We start from the raw sequence: 17,500 nt of genomic DNA, 5'->3' as shown, positions 1-17,500 counted from the left end.
AGTTATTTCAGTTCCCGCTGACTCTGAAGTTAACGAAGACGCCGCCACTATCAGCTATGAATCTAACATCATAACAACAATGGCTAAATGTACCCACAACTCACGTGTTGTGAAAACTATCACAACACTGCACCAGAGTTATTGAAACTTCCCTCAAGTGCTGGAAAGTCAACAGGCAAACTTACCCCAAACTTTGTGATTCAGTATTATTGATCGATTTTGCATTTGATGGGAGTTGGCGAACGGGTGATGAAGCATCGAACTCGAAGGAACTGTGACGGGTTCGAACTCGAAGGCGCTGCGACGGGTTCGAACTCGAAGGCACTGCGACGGGTTCGAACTTGAAGGCGCTGCGACGGGTTCGAACTCGAAGGCGCTGCGACGGGTTAGAACTCGAAGGCACTGCGACGGGTTCGAACTCAAAGGCGCTGCGACGGGTTCGAACTCAAAGGCGCTGCGACGGGTTCCAAATCGAAGGCGCTGCGACGGGTTCGAACCCGAGGCTACGAGACGACATTGAACTCGACCTCATCACATAATCCCTATATATACTTTTACCAACCAACACCAAATAATAACTTACCATTATGGACGACGACGAACTCGTTGTTTTCGTCAGACCTCTGCGGATGGGAGTTGATGTCGGAGGGAACCCCGTGCGTCGCCCAGCGGGTGTGAGCGATCCCCACGTGGATGTTCAACTCCCGCTCGAAGTCCAAGTCCTTCTGCTGCGCCTCGATCTTGTCCCGCAGACACTTGACCTTACCGGACTGCTTGATTAGGGTCACCCCGTTGGTTACAGAGTCGATACCAATGCCTGCAAGGGACACATGGAACATATAGTTCATCAGTGAGCAAAATATACTCCCTGAAACACACTAAAGAAACATTCACGAAACAGTTACCCAAGTATTTACGAATGTGGGCCACGCCTCCAGGTACTCGTGGGCCACGCCTCCAGGTACTCGTGGGCCACGCCTCCAGGTACTCGTGGGCCACGCCTCCAGGTACTCGTGGGCCACGCCTCCAGGCACTCGTGGAAACACGCCTCCAGGCACTCGTGGAAACACGCCTCCAGGCACTCGTGGAAACACGCCTCCAGGCACTCGTGGAAACACACCTCCAGGCACTCGTGGAAACACACCTCCAGGCACTCGTGGAAACACACCTCCAGGCACTCGTGGAAACACACCTCCAGGCACTCGTGGAAACACACCTCCAGGCACTCGTGGAAACACACCTCCAGGCACTCGTGGAAACACACCTCCAGGCACTCGTGGAAACACACCTCCAGGCACTCGTGGAAACACACCTCCAGGCACTCGTGGAAACACACCTCCAGGCACTCGTGGAAACACACCTCCAGGCACTCGTGGAAACACACCTCCAGGCACTCGTGGAAACACACCTCCAGGCACTCGTGGAAACACACCTCCAGGCACTCGTGGAAACACACCTCCAGGCACTCGTGGAAACACACCTCCAGGCACTCGTGGAAACACACCTCCAGGCACTCGTGGAAACACACCTCCAGGCACTCGTGGAAACACACCTCCAGGCACTCGTGGAAACACACCTCCAGGCACTCGTGGAAACACACCTCCAGGCACTCGTGGAAACACACCTCCAGGCACTCGTGGAAACACACCTCCAGGCACTCGTGGAAACACACCTCCAGGCACTCGTGGAAACACACCTCCAGGCACTCGTGGAAACACACCTCCAGGCACTCGTGGAAACACACCTCCAGGCACTCGTGGAAACACACCTCCAGGCACTCGTGGAAACACACCTCCAGGCACTCGTGGAAACACACCTCCAGGCACTCGTGGAAACACACCTCCAGGTACTCGTGGAAACACACCTCCAGGCACTCGTGGAAACACACCTCCAGGTACTCGTGGAAACACACCTCCAGGTACTCGTGGAAACACACCTCCAGGCACTCGTGGAAACACACCTCCAGGTACTCGTGGAAACACACCTCCAGGTACTCGTGGAAACACACCTCCAGGTACTCGTGGAAACACACCTCCAGGTACTCGTGGAAACACACCTCCAGGTACTCGTGGAAACACACCTCCAGGTACTCGTGGAAACACACCTCCAGGTACTCGTGGAAACACACCTCCAGGTACTCGTGGAAACACACCTCCAGGTACTCGTGGAAACACACCTCCAGGTACTCGTGGAAACACACCTCCAGGTACTCGTGGAAACACACCTCCAGGTACTCGTGGAAACACACCTCCAGGTACTCGTGGGCCACACCTCCAGGTACTCGTGGGCCACACCTCCAGGTACTCGTGGGCCACACCTCCAGGTACTCGTGGGCCACACCTCCAGGTACTCGTGGGCCACACCTCCAGGTACTCGTACTCATGAACACAGTGCCGCTGGTGTTCTTGTTGAAGAACAGTGCCGCTGGTGTTCTTGTTGAAGAACAGTGCCGCTGGTGTTCTTGTTGGTGAAGAACAGTGGTGCCGGTGTTCTTGTTGGCGAAGAACAGTGCCGCCGGTGTTCTTGAAGAACAGTGCCGCTGGTGTTCTTGTTGGTGAAGAACAGTGCCGCCGGTGTTCTTGTTGGTGAAGAACAGTGCCGCCGGTGTTCTTGTTGGTGAAGAACAGTGCCGCCTGTGTTCTTGTTGGTGAAGAACAGTGCCGCCGGTGTTCTTGTTGAAGAACAGTGCCGCCGGTGTTCTTGTTGAAGAACAGTGCCGCTGGTGTTCTTGTTGAAGAACAGTGCCGCTGGTGTTCTTGTTGAAGAACAGTGCCGCTGGTGTTCTTGTTGAAGAACAGTGCCGCTGGTGTTCTTGTTGAAGAACAGTGCCGCTGGTGTTCTTGAAGAACAGTGCCGCTGGTGTTCTTGTTGAAGAACAGTGCCGCCGGTGTTCTTGTTGAAGAACAGTGCCGCCGGTGTTCTTGTTGAAGAACAGTGCCTCCGGTGTTCTTGTTGAAGAACAGTGCCTCCGGTGTTCTTGTTGAAGAACAGTGCCGCCGGTGTTCTTGTTGAAGAACAGTGCCGCCGGTGTTCTTGTTGGTGAAGAACAGTGCCGCTGGTGTTCTTGTTGAAGAACAGTGCCGCTGGTGTTCTTGTTGAAGAACAGTGCCGCCGGTGTTCTTGTTGAACAGTGCCTCCGGTGTTCTTGTTGGTGAAGAACACAGTGCCTCCGGTGTTCTTGTTGGTGAAGAACACAGTGCCGCCGGTGTTCTTGTTGGTGAAGAACAGTGCCGCCGGTGTTCTTGTTGGTGAAGAACAGTGCCGCCGGTGTTCTTGTTGGTGAAGAACAGTGGTGCCGGTGTTCTTGTTGGTGAACACAGTGCCGCCGGTGTTCTTGTTGAAGAACAGTGCCGCTGGTGTTCTTGTTGGTGAAGAACACAGTGCCGCCGGTGTTCTTGTTGAAGAACAGTGCCGCCGGTGATCTTGTTGAAGAACAGTGCCGCCGGTGTTCTTGTTGAAGAACAGTGGTGCCGGTGTTCTTGTTGAAGAACAGTGGTGCCGGTGTTCTTGTTGAAGAACAGTGCCGCCGGTGTTCTTGTTGGTGAAGAACAGTGCCGCCGGTGTTCTTGTTGAAGAACAGTGCCGCTGGTGTTCTTGTTGAAGAACAGTGCCTCCGGTGTTCTTGTTGAAGAACAGTGCCGCCGGTGTTCTTGTTGGTGAAGAACAGTGCCGCCGGTGTTCTTGTTGGTGAAGAACAGTGCCTCCGGTGTTCTTGTTGTTGAAGAACAGTGCCGCCGGTGTTCTTGTTCGTGAAGAACAGTGCCGCCGGTGTTCTTGTTGAAGAACAGTGGTGCCGGTGTTCTTGTTGAACAGTGCCTCCGGTGTTCTTGTTGGTGAAGAACAGTGCCGCCGGTGTTCTTGTTGGTGAAGAACAGTGCCGCCGGTGTTCTTGTTGGTGAAGAACAGTGCCGCCAGTGTTCCTGTTGGTGAAGAACAGTGCCTCCGGTGTTCTTGTTGGAGAACAGTGCCTCCGGTGTTCTTGTTGGTGAAGAACAGTGCCGCCGGTGTTCTTGTTGGTAAAGAACAGTGCCGCCAGTGTTCTTGTTGGTGAAGAACAGTGCCTCCGGTGTTCTTGTTGGAGAACAGTGCCTCCGGTGTTCTTGTTGGTGAAGAACAGTGCCTCCGGTGTTCTTGTTGGAGAACAGTGCCTCCGGTGTTCTTGTTGGTGAAGAACAGTGCCTCCGGTGTTCTTGTTGGAGAACAGTGCCGCCGGTGTTCTTGTTGGTGAAGAACAGTGCCGCTGGTGTTCTTGTTGGTGAAGAACAGTGCCGCTGGTGTTCTTGTTGGTGAAGAACAGTGCCGCCAGTGTTCTTGTTGGTGAAGAACAGTGCCGCCGGTGTTCTTGTTGAAGAACACAGTGCCGCCGGTGTTCTTGTTGGTGAAGAACAGTGCCGCCGGTGTTCTTGTTGGTGAAGAACAGTGCCGCCGGTGTTCTTGTTGGTGAAGAACAGTGCCGCCGGTGTTCTTGTTGGTGAAGAACAGTGGTGCCGGTGTTCTTGTTGGTGAAGAACAGTGCCGCTGGTGTTCTTGTTGGTGAAGAACAGTGCCGCTGGTGTTCTTGTTGAAGAACAGTGCCGCTGGTGTTCTTGTTGAAGAACAGTGGTGCCGGTGTTCTTGTTGAAGAACAGTGGTGCCGGTGTTCTTGTTGGTGAAGAACAGTGGTGCCGGTGTTCTTGTTGGTGAAGAACAGTGCCGCTGGTGTTCTTGTTGGTGAAGAACAGTGCCTCCGGTGTTCTTGTTGGTGAAGAACAGTGGTGCCGGTGTTCTTGTTGGTGAAGAACAGTGCCGCTGGTGTTCTTGAAGAACAGTGCCGCCGGTGTTCTTGTTGGTGAAGAACAGTGCCGCCGGTGTTCTTGTTGGTGAAGAACAGTGCCGCCGGTGTTCTTGTTGGTGAAGAACAGTGCCGCCGGTGTTCTTGTTGGTGAAGAACAGTGCCGCTGGTGTTCTTGTTGGTGAAGAACAGTGGTGCCGGTGTTCTTGTTGAAGAACAGTGCCGCCGGTGTTCTTGTTGGTGAAGAACAGTGCCGCTGGTGTTCTTGTTGGTGAAGAACAGTGGTGCCGGTGTTCTTGTTGAAGAACAGTGCCGCCGGTGTTCTTGTTGAAGAACAGTGGTGCCGGTGTTCTTGTTGAAGAACAGTGCCGCTGGTGTTCTTGTTGAAGAACAGTGCCGCCGGTGTTCTTGTTGGTGAAGAACAGTGCCGCCGGTGTTCTTGTTGGTGAAGAACAGTGCCGCCGGTGTTCTTGTTGGTGAAGAACAGTGCCGCCGGTGTTCTTGTTGGTGAAGAACAGTGCCTCCGGTGTTCTTGTTGGTGAAGAACAGTGCCTCCGGTGTTCTTGTTGGTGAAGAACAGTGCCGCTGGTGTTCTTGTTGGTAAAGAACAGTGCCGCTGGTGTTCTTGTTGGTGAAGAACAGTGCCGCCGGTGTTCTTGTTGGTGAAGAACAGTGCCGCCGGTGTTCTTGTTGGTGAAGAACAGTGCCGCCTGTGTTCTTGTTGGTGAAGAACAGTGCCGCCGGTGTTCTTGTTGAAGAACAGTGCCGCCGGTGTTCTTGTTGAAGAACAGTGCCGCTGGTGTTCTTGTTGAAGAACAGTGCCGCTGGTGTTCTTGTTGAAGAACAGTGCCGCTGGTGTTCTTGTTGAAGAACAGTGCCGCTGGTGTTCTTGTTGAAGAACAGTGCCGCTGGTGTTCTTGAAGAACAGTGCCGCTGGTGTTCTTGTTGAAGAACAGTGCCGCCGGTGTTCTTGTTGAAGAACAGTGCCGCCGGTGTTCTTGTTGAAGAACAGTGCCTCCGGTGTTCTTGTTGAAGAACAGTGCCTCCGGTGTTCTTGTTGAAGAACAGTGCCGCCGGTGTTCTTGTTGGTGAAGAACAGTGCCGCTGGTGTTCTTGTTGAAGAACAGTGCCGCTGGTGTTCTTGTTGAAGAACAGTGCCGCCGGTGTTCTTGTTGAACAGTGCCTCCGGTGTTCTTGTTGGTGAAGAACACAGTGCCTCCGGTGTTCTTGTTGGTGAAGAACACAGTGCCGCCGGTGTTCTTGTTGGTGAAGAACAGTGCCGCCGGTGTTCTTGTTGGTGAAGAACAGTGCCGCCGGTGTTCTTGTTGGTGAAGAACAGTGGTGCCGGTGTTCTTGTTGGTGAACACAGTGCCGCCGGTGTTCTTGTTGAAGAACAGTGCCGCTGGTGTTCTTGTTGGTGAAGAACACAGTGCCGCCGGTGTTCTTGTTGAAGAACAGTGCCGCCGGTGATCTTGTTGAAGAACAGTGCCGCCGGTGTTCTTGTTGAAGAACAGTGGTGCCGGTGTTCTTGTTGAACAGTGCCTCCGGTGTTCTTGTTGGTGAAGAACAGTGCCGCCGGTGTTCTTGTTGGTGAAGAACAGTGCCGCCGGTGTTCTTGTTGGTGAAGAACAGTGCCGCCAGTGTTCTTGTTGGTGAAGAACAGTGCCTCCGGTGTTCTTGTTGGAGAACAGTGCCTCCGGTGTTCTTGTTGGTGAAGAACAGTGCCGCCGGTGTTCTTGTTGGTGAAGAACAGTGCCGCCAGTGTTCTTGTTGGTGAAGAACAGTGCCTCCGGTGTTCTTGTTGGAGAACAGTGCCTCCGGTGTTCTTGTTGGTGAAGAACAGTGCCTCCGGTGTTCTTGTTGGAGAACAGTGCCGCCGGTGTTCTTGTTGGTGAAGAACAGTGCCGCTGGTGTTCTTGTTGGTGAAGAACAGTGCCGCTGGTGTTCTTGTTGGTGAAGAACAGTGCCGCCAGTGTTCTTGTTGGTGAAGAACAGTGCCGCCGGTGTTCTTGTTGAAGAACACAGTGCCGCCGGTGTTCTTGTTGGTGAAGAACAGTGCCGCCGGTGTTCTTGTTGGTGAAGAACAGTGCCGCCGGTGTTCTTGTTGGTGAAGAACAGTGCCGCCAGTGTTCTTGTTGGTGAAGAACAGTGGTGCCGGTGTTCTTGTTGGTGAAGAACAGTGCCGCTGGTGTTCTTGTTGGTGAAGAACAGTGCCGCTGGTGTTCTTGTTGAAGAACAGTGGTGCCGGTGTTCTTGTTGAAGAACAGTGGTGCCGGTGTTCTTGTTGGTGAAGAACAGTGGTGCCGGTGTTCTTGTTGGTGAAGAACAGTGCCGCTGGTGTTCTTGTTGGTGAAGAACAGTGCCTCCGGTGTTCTTGTTGGTGAAGAACAGTGGTGCCGGTGTTCTTGTTGGTGAAGAACAGTGCCGCTGGTGTTCTTGAAGAACAGTGCCGCCGGTGTTCTTGTTGAAGAACAGTGCCGCCGGTGTTCTTGTTGGTGAAGAACAGTGCCGCCGGTGTTCTTGTTGGTGAAGAACAGTGCCGCCGGTGTTCTTGTTGGTGAAGAACAGTGCCGCTGGTGTTCTTGTTGGTGAAGAACAGTGGTGCCGGTGTTCTTGTTGAAGAACAGTGCCGCCGGTGTTCTTGTTGGTGAAGAACAGTGCCGCTGGTGTTCTTGTTGGTGAAGAACAGTGGTGCCGGTGTTCTTGTTGAAGAACAGTGCCGCCGGTGTTCTTGTTGAAGAACAGTGGTGCCGGTGTTCTTGTTGAAGAACAGTGCCGCTGGTGTTCTTGTTGAAGAACAGTGCCGCCGGTGTTCTTGTTGGTGAAGAACAGTGCCGCCGGTGTTCTTGTTGGTGAAGAACAGTGCCGCCGGTGTTCTTGTTGGTGAAGAACAGTGCCGCCGGTGTTCTTGTTGGTGAAGAACAGTGCCTCCGGTGTTCTTGTTGGTGAAGAACAGTGCCTCCGGTGTTCTTGTTGGTGAAGAACAGTGCCGCTGGTGTTCTTGTTGGTAAAGAACAGTGCCGCTGGTGTTCTTGTTGGTGAAGAACAGTGCCGCTGGTGTTCTTGTTGAAGAACAGTGGTGCCGGTGTTCTTGTTGGTGAAGAACAGTGCCGCCGGTGTTCTTGTTGAAGAACAGTGCCGCTGGTGTTCTTGTTGGTGAAGAACAGTGGTGCCGGTGTTCTTGTTGAAGAACAGTGCCGCCGGTGTTCTTGTTGGTGAAGAACAGTGCCGCTGGTGTTCTTGTTGAAGAACAGTGGTGCCGGTGTTCTTGAAGAACAGTGCCGCCGGTGTTCTTGTTGGTGAAGAACAGTGCCGCCGGTGTTCTTGTTGGTGAAGAACAGTGCCGCTGGTGTTCTTGGTGAAGAACAGTGCCGCTGGTGTTCTTGTTGGTGAAGAACAGTGCCGCTGGTGTTCTTGTTGGTGAAGAACAGTGGTGCCGGTGTTCTTGTTGGTGAAGAACAGTGCCGCCGGTGTTCTTGTTGAAGAACAGTGGTGCCGGTGTTCTTGTTGAACAGTGCCTCCGGTGTTCTTGTTGGTGAAGAACAGTGCCGCCGGTGTTCTTGTTGGTGAAGAACAGTGCCGCCGGTGTTCTTGTTGGTGAAGAACAGTGCCGCCGGTGTTCTTGTTGGTGAAGAACAGTGCCTCCGGTGTTCTTGTTGGAGAACAGTGCCTCCGGTGTTCTTGTTGGTGGAGAACAGTGCCGCTGGTGTTCTTGTTGGTGAAGAACAGTGCCTCCGGTGTTCTTGTTGGAGAACAGTGCCGCCGGTGTTCTTGTTGGTGAAGAACAGTGCCGCTGGTGTTCTTGTTGGTGAAGAACAGTGCCGCTGGTGTTCTTGTTGGTGAAGAACAGTGCCGCCAGTGTTCTTGTTGAAGAACAGTGCCGCCGGTGTTCTCGTTGAAGAACACAGTGCCGTCGGTGTTCTTGTTGGTGAAGAACAGTGCCGCCGGTGTTCTTGTTGGTGAAGAACAGTGCCGCCGGTGTTCTTGTTGGTGAAGAACAGTTCCGCCGGTGTTCTTGTTGGTGAAGAACAGTGGTGCCGGTGTTCTTGTTGGTGAAGAACAGTGCCGCTGGTGTTCTTGTTGGTGAAGAACAGTGCCGCTGGTGTTCTTGTTGAAGAACAGTGGTGCCGGTGTTCTTGTTGAAGAACAGTGGTGCCGGTGTTCTTGTTGGTGAAGAACAGTGGTGCCGGTGTTCTTGTTGGTGAAGAACAGTGCCGCTGGTGTTCTTGTTGGTGAAGAACAGTGCCTCCGGTGTTCTTGTTGGTGAAGAACAGTGGTGCCGGTGTTCTTGTTGGTGAAGAACAGTGCCGCTGGTGTTCTTGTTGAAGAACAGTGCCGCCGGTGTTCTTGTTGGTGAAGAACAGTGCCGCCGGTGTTCTTGTTGAAGAACAGTGCCGCCGGTGTTCTTGTTGGTGAAGAACAGTGCCGCCGGTGTTCTTGTTGGTGAAGAACAGTGCCGCCGGTGTTCTTGTTGGTGAAGAACAGTGCCGCTGGTGTTCTTGTTGGTGAAGAACAGTGGTGCCGGTGTTCTTGTTGAAGAACAGTGCCGCCGGTGTTCTTGTTGGTGAAGAACAGTGCCGCTGGTGTTCTTGTTGGTGAAGAACAGTGGTGCCGGTGTTCTTGTTGAAGAACAGTGCCGCCGGTGTTCTTGTTGAAGAACAGTGGTGCCGGTGTTCTTGTTGAAGAACAGTGCCGCTGGTGTTCTTGTTGAAGAACAGTGCCGCCGGTGTTCTTGTTGGTGAAGAACAGTGCCGCCGGTGTTCTTGTTGGTGAAGAACAGTGCCGCCGGTGTTCTTGTTAGTGAAGAACAGTGCCGCCGGTGTTCTTGTTGGTGAAGAACAGTGGTGCCGGTGTTCTTGTTGGTGAAGAACAGTGGTGCCGGTGTTCTTGTTGAAGAACAGTGCCGCCGGTGTTCTTGTTGGTGAAGAACAGTGCCGCTGGTGTTCTTGTTGAAGAACAGTGGTGCCGGTGTTCTTGAAGAACAGTGCCGCCGGTGTTCTTGTTGGTGAAGAACAGTGCCGCCGGTGTTCTTGTTGGTGAAGAACAGTGCCGCTGGTGTTCTTGGTGAAGAACAGTGCCGCTGGTGTTCTTGTTGGTGAAGAACAGTGCCGCTGGTGTTCTTGTTGAAGAACAGTGCCGCTGGTGTTCTTGGTGAAGAACAGTGCCGCCGGTGTTCTTGTTGGTGAAGAACAGTGCCGTTGGTGTTCTTGGTGAAGAACAGTGCCGCTGGTGTTCTTGTTGGTGAAGAACAGTGCCGCTGGTGTTCTTGTTGGTGAAGAACAGTGCCGCTGGTGTTCTTGTTGGTGAAGAACAGTGCCGCTGGTGTTCTTGTTGGTGAAGAACAGTGCCGCTGGTGTTCTTGTTGGTGAAGAACAGTGCCGCTGGTGTTCTTGTTGGTGAAGAACACCAGCGGCACTGTTCTTGTGCCGTTCGCAGGCACGGCACGCAGAGGTGCGCAGAGGTGCCCGCTGGTGTTCTTGTTGGTGAAGAACAGTGCCGCTGGTGTTCTTGGTGAAGAACAGTGCCGCCGGTGTTCTTGTTGGTGAAGAACAGTGCCGCTGGTGTTCTTGGTGAAGAACAGTGCCGCCGGTGTTCTTGTTGGTGAAGAACAGTGCCGCCGGTGTTCTTGTTGGTGAAGAACAGTGCCGCCGGTGTTCTTGTTGGTGAAGAACAGTGCCGCCGGTGTTCTTGCTGAAGAACATCAGAGTCTGCAACACCGTCGGGACGTTGTTGGTCTTACTTACGTACAAGGCCAACATCCTCAAAGTACCGGACCTGGCCCAACCCCGTGGACGACCAGTAGTTGCCACCCATGGCACTCTAGGCTCTCAACCTTCAACAGTACCATGCTGATAGTTGCCATTCTCAAGAACATCACTCCATCAGCGATCATTCACTGCGAGGCCGACTGGCATCCGGAACTTGTTTGCCGAACAGGTTGATACACGGAAGATCAGGTCAACTGATCACACGAAGGGTGGCCCCTGCCACTGAGTTTTCCCCGCCCCACAGAGGTGCCCCCTTGTGGCACTGCCCACAGAGGTGCCCCCTTGTGGCACTGCCCGCAGAGGTGCCCCCTTGTGGCACTGCCCGCAGAGGTGCCCCCTTGTGGCACTGCCCGCAGAGGTGCTCCCTTGTGGCACTGCCCGCAGAGGTGCCCCCTTGTGGCACTGCCCACAAAGGTGCTCCCTTGTGGCCTTGCCCGCAGAGGTGCCCCCTTGTGGCACTGCCCACAGAGGTGCTCCCTTGTGGCACTGCCCACAGAGGTGCTCCCTTGTGGCACTGCCCACAGAGGTGCCCCCTTGTGGCACTGCCCGCAGAGGTGCCCCCTTGTGGCACTGCCCGCAGAGGTGCCCCCTTGTGGCACTGCCCGCAGAGGTGCTCCCTTGTGGCACTGCCCGCAGAGGTGCCCCCTTGTGGCACTGCCCACAAAGGTGCTCCCTTGTGGCCTTGCCCGCAGAGGTGCCCCCTTGTGGCACTGCCCACAGAGGTGCTCCCTTGTGGCACTGCCCACAGAGGTGCTCCCTTGTGGCACTGCCCGCAGAGGTGCCCCCTTGTGGCACTGCCCGCAGAGGTGCCCCCTTGTGGCACTGCCCGCAGAGGTGCTCCCTTGTGGCACTGCCCGCAGAGGTGCCCCCTTGTGGCACTGCCCACAAAGGTGCTCCATTGTGGCCTTGCCCGCAGAGGTGCCCCCTTGTGGCACTGCCCACAGAGGTGCTCCCTTGTGGCACTGCCCACAGAGGTGCTCCCTTGTGGCACTGCCCACAGAGGTGCCCCCTTGTGGCCCTGCCCGCAGAGGTGCTCCCTTGTGGCACTGCCCGCAGAGGTGCTCCCGTGTAGCCCTGCCGCAGAGGTGCCCCCTTGTGGCACTGCCCGCAGAGGTGCCCCCTTGTGGCACTGCCCGCAGAGGTGCCCCCTTGTGGCACTGCCCGCAGAGGTGCCCCCTTGTGGCACTGCCCGCAGAGGTGCCCCCTTGTGGCACTGCCCGCAGAGGTGCCCCCTTGTGGCACTGCCCACAGAGGTGCCCCCTTGTGGCACTGCCCGCAGAGGTGCCCCCTTGTGGCACTGCCCGCAGAGGTGCTCCCTTGTGGCACTGCCCGCAGAGGTGCCCCCTTGTGGCACTGCCCACAGAGGTGCCCCCTTGTGGCACTGCCCGCAGAGGTGCTCCCTTGTGGCACTGCCCGCAGAGGTGCTCCCTTGTGGCACTGCCCGCAGAGGTGCCCCTTGTGGCACTGCCCGTAGAGGCGCTCCCTTGTGGCACTGCCCGTAGAGGTGCCCCCTTGTGGCACTGCCCGCAGAGGTGCTCCCTTGTGGCCCTGCCCGCAGAGGTGCTCCCTTGTGGCCCTGCCCGCAGAGGTGCCCCCGTGTGGCACTGCCCGCAGAGGTGCCCCCTTGTGGCCATGCCCACAGAGGTGCCCCCTTGTGGCACTGCCCGCAGAGGTGCCCCCTTGTGGCCATGCCCACAGAGGTGCCCCCTTGTGGCACTGCCCACAGAGGTGCCCCCGTGTGGCCCTGCCCGCAGAGGTGCCCCCGTGTGGCCCTGCCCGCAGAGGTGCCCCCTTGTGGCACTGCCCGCAGAGGTGCCCCCTTGTGGCACTGCCCGCAGAGGTGCCCCCTTGTGGCACTGCCCGCAGAGGTGCCCCCTTGTGGCACTGCCCACAGAGGTGCCCCCTTGTGGCACTGCCCACAGAGGTGCTCCCTTGTGGCACTGCCCGCAGAGGTGCCCCCTTGTGGCACTGCCCGCAGAGGTGCCCCCTTGTGGCACTGCTCGCAGAGGTGCCCCCTTGTGGCACTGCCCGCAGAGGTGTTCCCTTGTGGCACTGCCCGCAGAGGTGCCCCCTTGTGGCCATGCCCACAGAGGTGCCCCCTTGTGGCACTGCCCGCAGAGGTGCCCCCTTGTGGCCATGCCCACAGAGGTGCCCCCTTGTGGCACTGCCCACAGAGGTGCCCCCTTGTGGCACTGCCCGCAGAGGTGCTCCCTTGTGGCCCTGCCCGCAGAGGTGCTCCCTTGTGGCACTGCCCGCAGAGGTGCTCCCTTGTGGCCCTGCCCGCAGAGGTGCTCCCTTGTGGCACTGCCCGCAGAGGTGCTCCCTTGTGGCCCTGCCCGCAGAGGTGCTCCCTTGTGGCACTGCCCGGAGAGGTGCTCCCTTGTGGCACTGCCCGCAGAGGTGCCCCCTTGTGGCACTGCCCACAGAGGTGCCCCCTTGTGGCACTGCCCGCAGAGGTGCCCCCTTGTGGCACTGTCCGCAGAGGTGCCCCCTTGTGGCACTGCCCGCAGAGGTGCCCCCTTGTGGCACTGCCCGCAGAGGTGCCCCATTGTGGCACTGCCCACAGAGGTGCCCCCTTGTGGCCCTGCCCGCAGAGGTGCCCCCTTGTGGCACTGCCCGCAGAGGTGCCCCCTTGTGGCACTGCCCGCAGAGGTGCCCCCTTGTGGCACTGCCCGCAGAGGTGCTCCCGTGTGGCACTGCCCGCAGAGGTGCTCCCGTGTGGCCCTGCCCACAGAGGTGCCCCCTTGTGGCACTGCCCACAGAGGTGCCCCCTTGTGGCACTGCCCACAGAGGTGCCCCCTTGTGGCACTGCCCGCAGAGGTGCCCCCTTGTGGCACTGCCCGCAGAGGTGCCCCCTTGTGGCACTGCCCGCAGAGGTGCCCCATTGTGGCACTGCCCACAGAGGTGCCCCCTTGTGGCCCTGCCCGCAGAGGTGCCCCCTTGTGGCACTGCCCGCAGAGGTGCCCCCTTGTGGCACTGCCCGCAGAGGTGCCCCCTTGTGGCACTGCCCGCAGAGGTGCCCCCTTGTGGCACTGCCCGCAGAGGTGCCCCCTTGTGGCCCTGCCCGCAGAGGTGCCCCCTTGTGGCACTGCCCACAGAGGTGCCCCCTTGTGGCCCTGCCCGCAGAGGTGCCCCCTTGTGGCCCTGCCCGCAGAGGTGCCCCCTTGTGGCACTGCCCACAGAGGTGCTCCCGTGTAGCCCTGCCCGCAGAGGTGCCCCCTTGTGGCACTGCCCGCAGAGGTGCCCCCTTGTGGCCCTGCCCGCAGAGGTGCTCCCTTGTGGCACTGCCCGCAGAGGTGCTCCCTTGTGGCACTGCCCACAGAGGTGCCCCCTTGTGGCACTGCCCACAGAGGTGCCCCTTTGTGGCACTGCCCGCAGAGGTGCCCCCTTGTGGCCCTGCCCGCAGAGGTGCTCCCTTGTGGCACTGCCCGCAGAGGTGCTCCCTTGTGGCACTGCCCACAGAGGTGCCCCCTTGTGGCACTGCCCACAGAGGTGCCCCTTTGTGGCACTGCCCGCAGAGGTGCCCCCTTGTGGCCCTGCCCGCAGAGGTGCTCCCTTGTGGCCCTGCCCGCAGAGGTGCTCCCTTGTGGCACTGCCCACAGAGGTGCCCCTTTGTGGCACTGCCCGCAGAGGTGCCCCCGTGTGGCCCTGCCCACAGAGGTGCCCCCTTGTGCCCCTGCCCGCAGAGGTGCCCCCTTGTGGCACTGCCCACAGAGGTGCTCCCTTGTGGCACTGCCCGCAGAGGTGCCCCCTTGTGGCACTGCCCACAGAGGTGCTCCCTTGTGGCCCTGCCCGCAGAGGTGCTCCCTTGTGGCACTGCCCACAGAGGTGCCCCCTTGTGGCACTGCCCGCAGAGGTGCTCCCTTGTGGCCCTGCCCGCAGAGGTGCCCCCTTGTGGCACTGCCCGCAGAGGTGCCCCCTTGTGGCACTGCACGCAGAGGTGCCCCCTTGTGGCACTGCACACAGAGGTGCCCCCTTGTGGCCCTGCCCACAGAGGTGCTCCCTTGTGGCCCTGCCCACAGAGGTGCCCCCTTGTGGCACTGCCCACAGAGGTGCCCCCTTGTGGCACTACCCGCAGAGGTGCTCCCTTGTGGCCCTGCCCGCAGAGGTGCCCCCTTGTGGCACTGCCCGCAGAGGTGCCCCCTTGTGGCACTGCCCGCAGAGGTGCCCCCTTGTGGCACTGCCCACAGAGGTGCCCCCTTGTGGCCCTGCCCGCAGAGGTGCCCCCTTGTGGCACTGCCCGCAGAGGTGCTCCCGTGTGGCACTGCACACAGAGGTGCCCCCTTGTGGCCCTGCCCGCAGAGGTGCCCCCTTGTGGCACTGCCCGCAGAGGTGCTCCCGTGTGGCACTGCACACAGAGGTGCCCCCTTGTGGCACTGCCCGCAGAGGTGCTCCCGTGTGGCACTGCACACAGAGGTGCCCCCTTGTGGCCCTGCCCACAGAGGTGCTCCCGTGTGGCACTGCACACAGAGGTGCCCCCTTGTGGCACTGCCCGCAGAGGTGCTCCCTTGTGGCCCTGCCCGCAGAGGTGCCCCCGTGTAGCCCTGCCCGCAGAGGTGCCCCCGTGTGGCCCTGCACACAGAGGTGCCCCCGTGTGGCCCTGCCCGCAGAGGTGCCCCCGTGTAGCCCTGCCCGCAGAGGTGCCCCCGTGTGGCCCTGCACACAGAGGTGCCCCCTTGTGGCACTGCCCGCAGAGGTGCCCCCTTGTGGCACTGCCCACAGAGGTGCCCCCTTGTGGCCCTGCACACAGAGGTGCCCCCTTGTGGCCCTGCCCGCAGAGGTGCCCCCGTGTGGCCCTGCACACAGAGGTGCCCCCTTGTGGCCCTGCCCGCAGAGGTGCCCCCTTGTGGCACTGCCCGCAGAGGTGCTCCCTTGTGGCACTGCCCACAGAGGTGCCCCTTTGTGGCACTGCCCGCAGAGGTGCTCCCTTGTGGCACTGCCCGCAGAGGTGCTCCCGTGTAGCCCTGCCCGCAGAGGTGCTCCCTTGTGGCACTGCCCACAGAGGTGCCCCTTTGTGGCACTGCCCGCAGAGGTGCTCCCTTGTGGCACTGCCCGCAGAGGTGCTCCCGTGTAGCCCTGCCCGCAGAGGTGCTCCCTTGTGGCACTGCCCACAGAGGTGCCCCTTTGTGGCACTGCCCGCAGAGGTGCCCTCTTGTGGCACTGCCCGCAGAGGTGCCCCCGTGTGGCACTGCCCGCAGAGGTGCCCTCTTGTGGCACTGCCCGCAGAGGTGCCCTCTTGTGGCCCTGCCCGCAGAGGTGCCCCCTTGTGGCACTGCCCGCAGAGGTGCTCCCGTGTGGCACTGCCCACAGAGGTGCCCTCTTGTGGCCCTGCCCGCAGAGGTGCCCCCTTGTGGCACTGCCCGCAGAGGTGCTCCCGTGTGGCACTGCCCGCAGAGGTGCCCCTTGTGGCACTGCCCGCAGAGGTGCTCCCTTGTGGCACTGCCCGCAGAGGTGCCCCCTTGTGGCACTGCAAGCAGAGGTGCCCCCTTGTGGCACTGCCCACAGAGGTGCCCCTTTGTGGCCCTGCCCGCAGAGGTGCCCCCTTGTGGCCCTGCCCGCAGAGGTGCCCCCTTGTGGCACTGCCCGCAGAGGTGCTCCCGTGTAGCCCTGCCCGCAGAGGTGCCCTCTTGTGGCACTGCCCGCAGAGGTGCCCTCTTGTGGCACTGCCCGCAGAGGTGCTCCCTTGTGGCACTGCCCGCAGAGGTGCCCTCTTGTGGCACTGCCCGCAGAGGTGCTCCCGTGTGGCCCTGCCCGCAGAGGTGCCCTCTTGTGGCACTGCCCGCAGAGGTGCCCTCTTGTGGCCCTGCCCGCAGAGGTGCTCCCTTGTGGCACTGCCCGCAGAGGTGCCCCCTTGTGGCACTGCCCGCAGAGGTGCTCCCGTGTGGCCCTGCCCGCAGAGGTGCTCCCTTGTGGCACTGCCCGCAGAGGTGCCCCCTTGTGGCCCTGCCCGCAGAGGTGCCCCCGTGTGGCACTGCCCGCAGAGGTGCCCTCTTGTGGCACTGCCCGCAGAGGTGCCCTCTTGTGGCCCTGCCCGCAGAGGTGCTCCCGTGTGGCACTGCCCGCAGAGGTGCCCCCTTGTGGCACTGCCCGCAGAGGTGCTCCCTTGTGGCACTGCCCGCAGAGGTGCCCCCTTGTGGCACTGCCCGCAGAGGTGCTCCCGTGTGGCACTGCCCGCAGAGATGGCCCCTTGTGGCCCTGCCCGCAGAGGTGCCCCCGTGTGGCACTGCCCGCAGAGATGGCCCTACCCAAGTACCGCTGGCAGAGTACCAACCAAGAAGACTGCAGAACGCATAGTGCTCACCTGCGGAGTCATAGCCCCTGTACTCGAGCCTCTCCAACCCCCTGATGAGGAGTTCGATGATCTCCTGTCTGCTCTTCGGCGACAAGAAGTTCAGGTAGGCGAAGATTCCTGCCAACGAAACAAATACATTAGTTAGGTCATTAGTTAGGTAACAATGCATTAGTTTACCAGTCTCCGTGGTGTAGTGGTAAGACACTAGCCTGGCGTTCCGCGAGCGCTATGTCATGGGTTCGTATCCTGGCCGGGGAGGATTTACTGGGCGCAAATCCTTAACTGTAGCCTCTGTTTAACTCAACAGTAAAATGTGTACTTGGTTGTAACAGCGATTCTTCGTGGCAGGGGATCGTATTCCAGGGACTTGCCTGAAACCCTACGCGTACTAGTGGCTGTAGAAGAATGTAATAACTTGGACTTGACTTGAATGGACTTGAGAATGGTCCAGGACGGACCGAAACGTCGTCGTCCCTTCACCTTCTAGTGTGTGGTCTGGTCAACATTAAGGCTCCTTGAGGCACTGGTCGACACCAACTCTAAACATTCACACAGATTATACTGCTCATACACTCGTTATACACTCGCCATACACTCACACAATTTACACTTACACTCTTCTTACAATCTATACACTTATACACTCTCGTACTGTCCCGTTTTCTGTTT

At 58.8% G+C, this 17,500-nt stretch overlaps 1 protein-coding gene across 7 annotated transcripts in view; it reads right to left on the bottom strand.

Annotated features, from left to right (window-relative positions):
• The window catches only part of LOC123755787 (glutamine--fructose-6-phosphate aminotransferase [isomerizing] 2), an 89,676-nt gene that overhangs the window by 55,340 nt on the left and 16,836 nt on the right, over positions 1 to 17,500 (bottom strand). For all 7 annotated transcript variants that reach the window (XM_045738610.2, XM_045738619.2, XM_045738628.2 and 4 more), the window contains exons 2-3: positions 16,841 to 16,948; positions 584 to 817 (exon numbers count right to left, since the gene is read on the bottom strand). In XM_045738610.2, the coding sequence (XP_045594566.2) occupies positions 584 to 817; positions 16,841 to 16,948 (342 nt within the window). The remainder of the gene's footprint in view (positions 1 to 583; positions 818 to 16,840; positions 16,949 to 17,500) is intronic.

The sequence above is a fragment of the Procambarus clarkii genome, chromosome 55 (genome assembly GCF_040958095.1).
Source record: "Procambarus clarkii isolate CNS0578487 chromosome 55, FALCON_Pclarkii_2.0, whole genome shotgun sequence".
In the NCBI taxonomy this organism is placed as follows: domain Eukaryota; kingdom Metazoa; phylum Arthropoda; class Malacostraca; order Decapoda; family Cambaridae; genus Procambarus; species Procambarus clarkii.
This window is presented reverse-complemented; position numbering and strand designations above follow the sequence as displayed.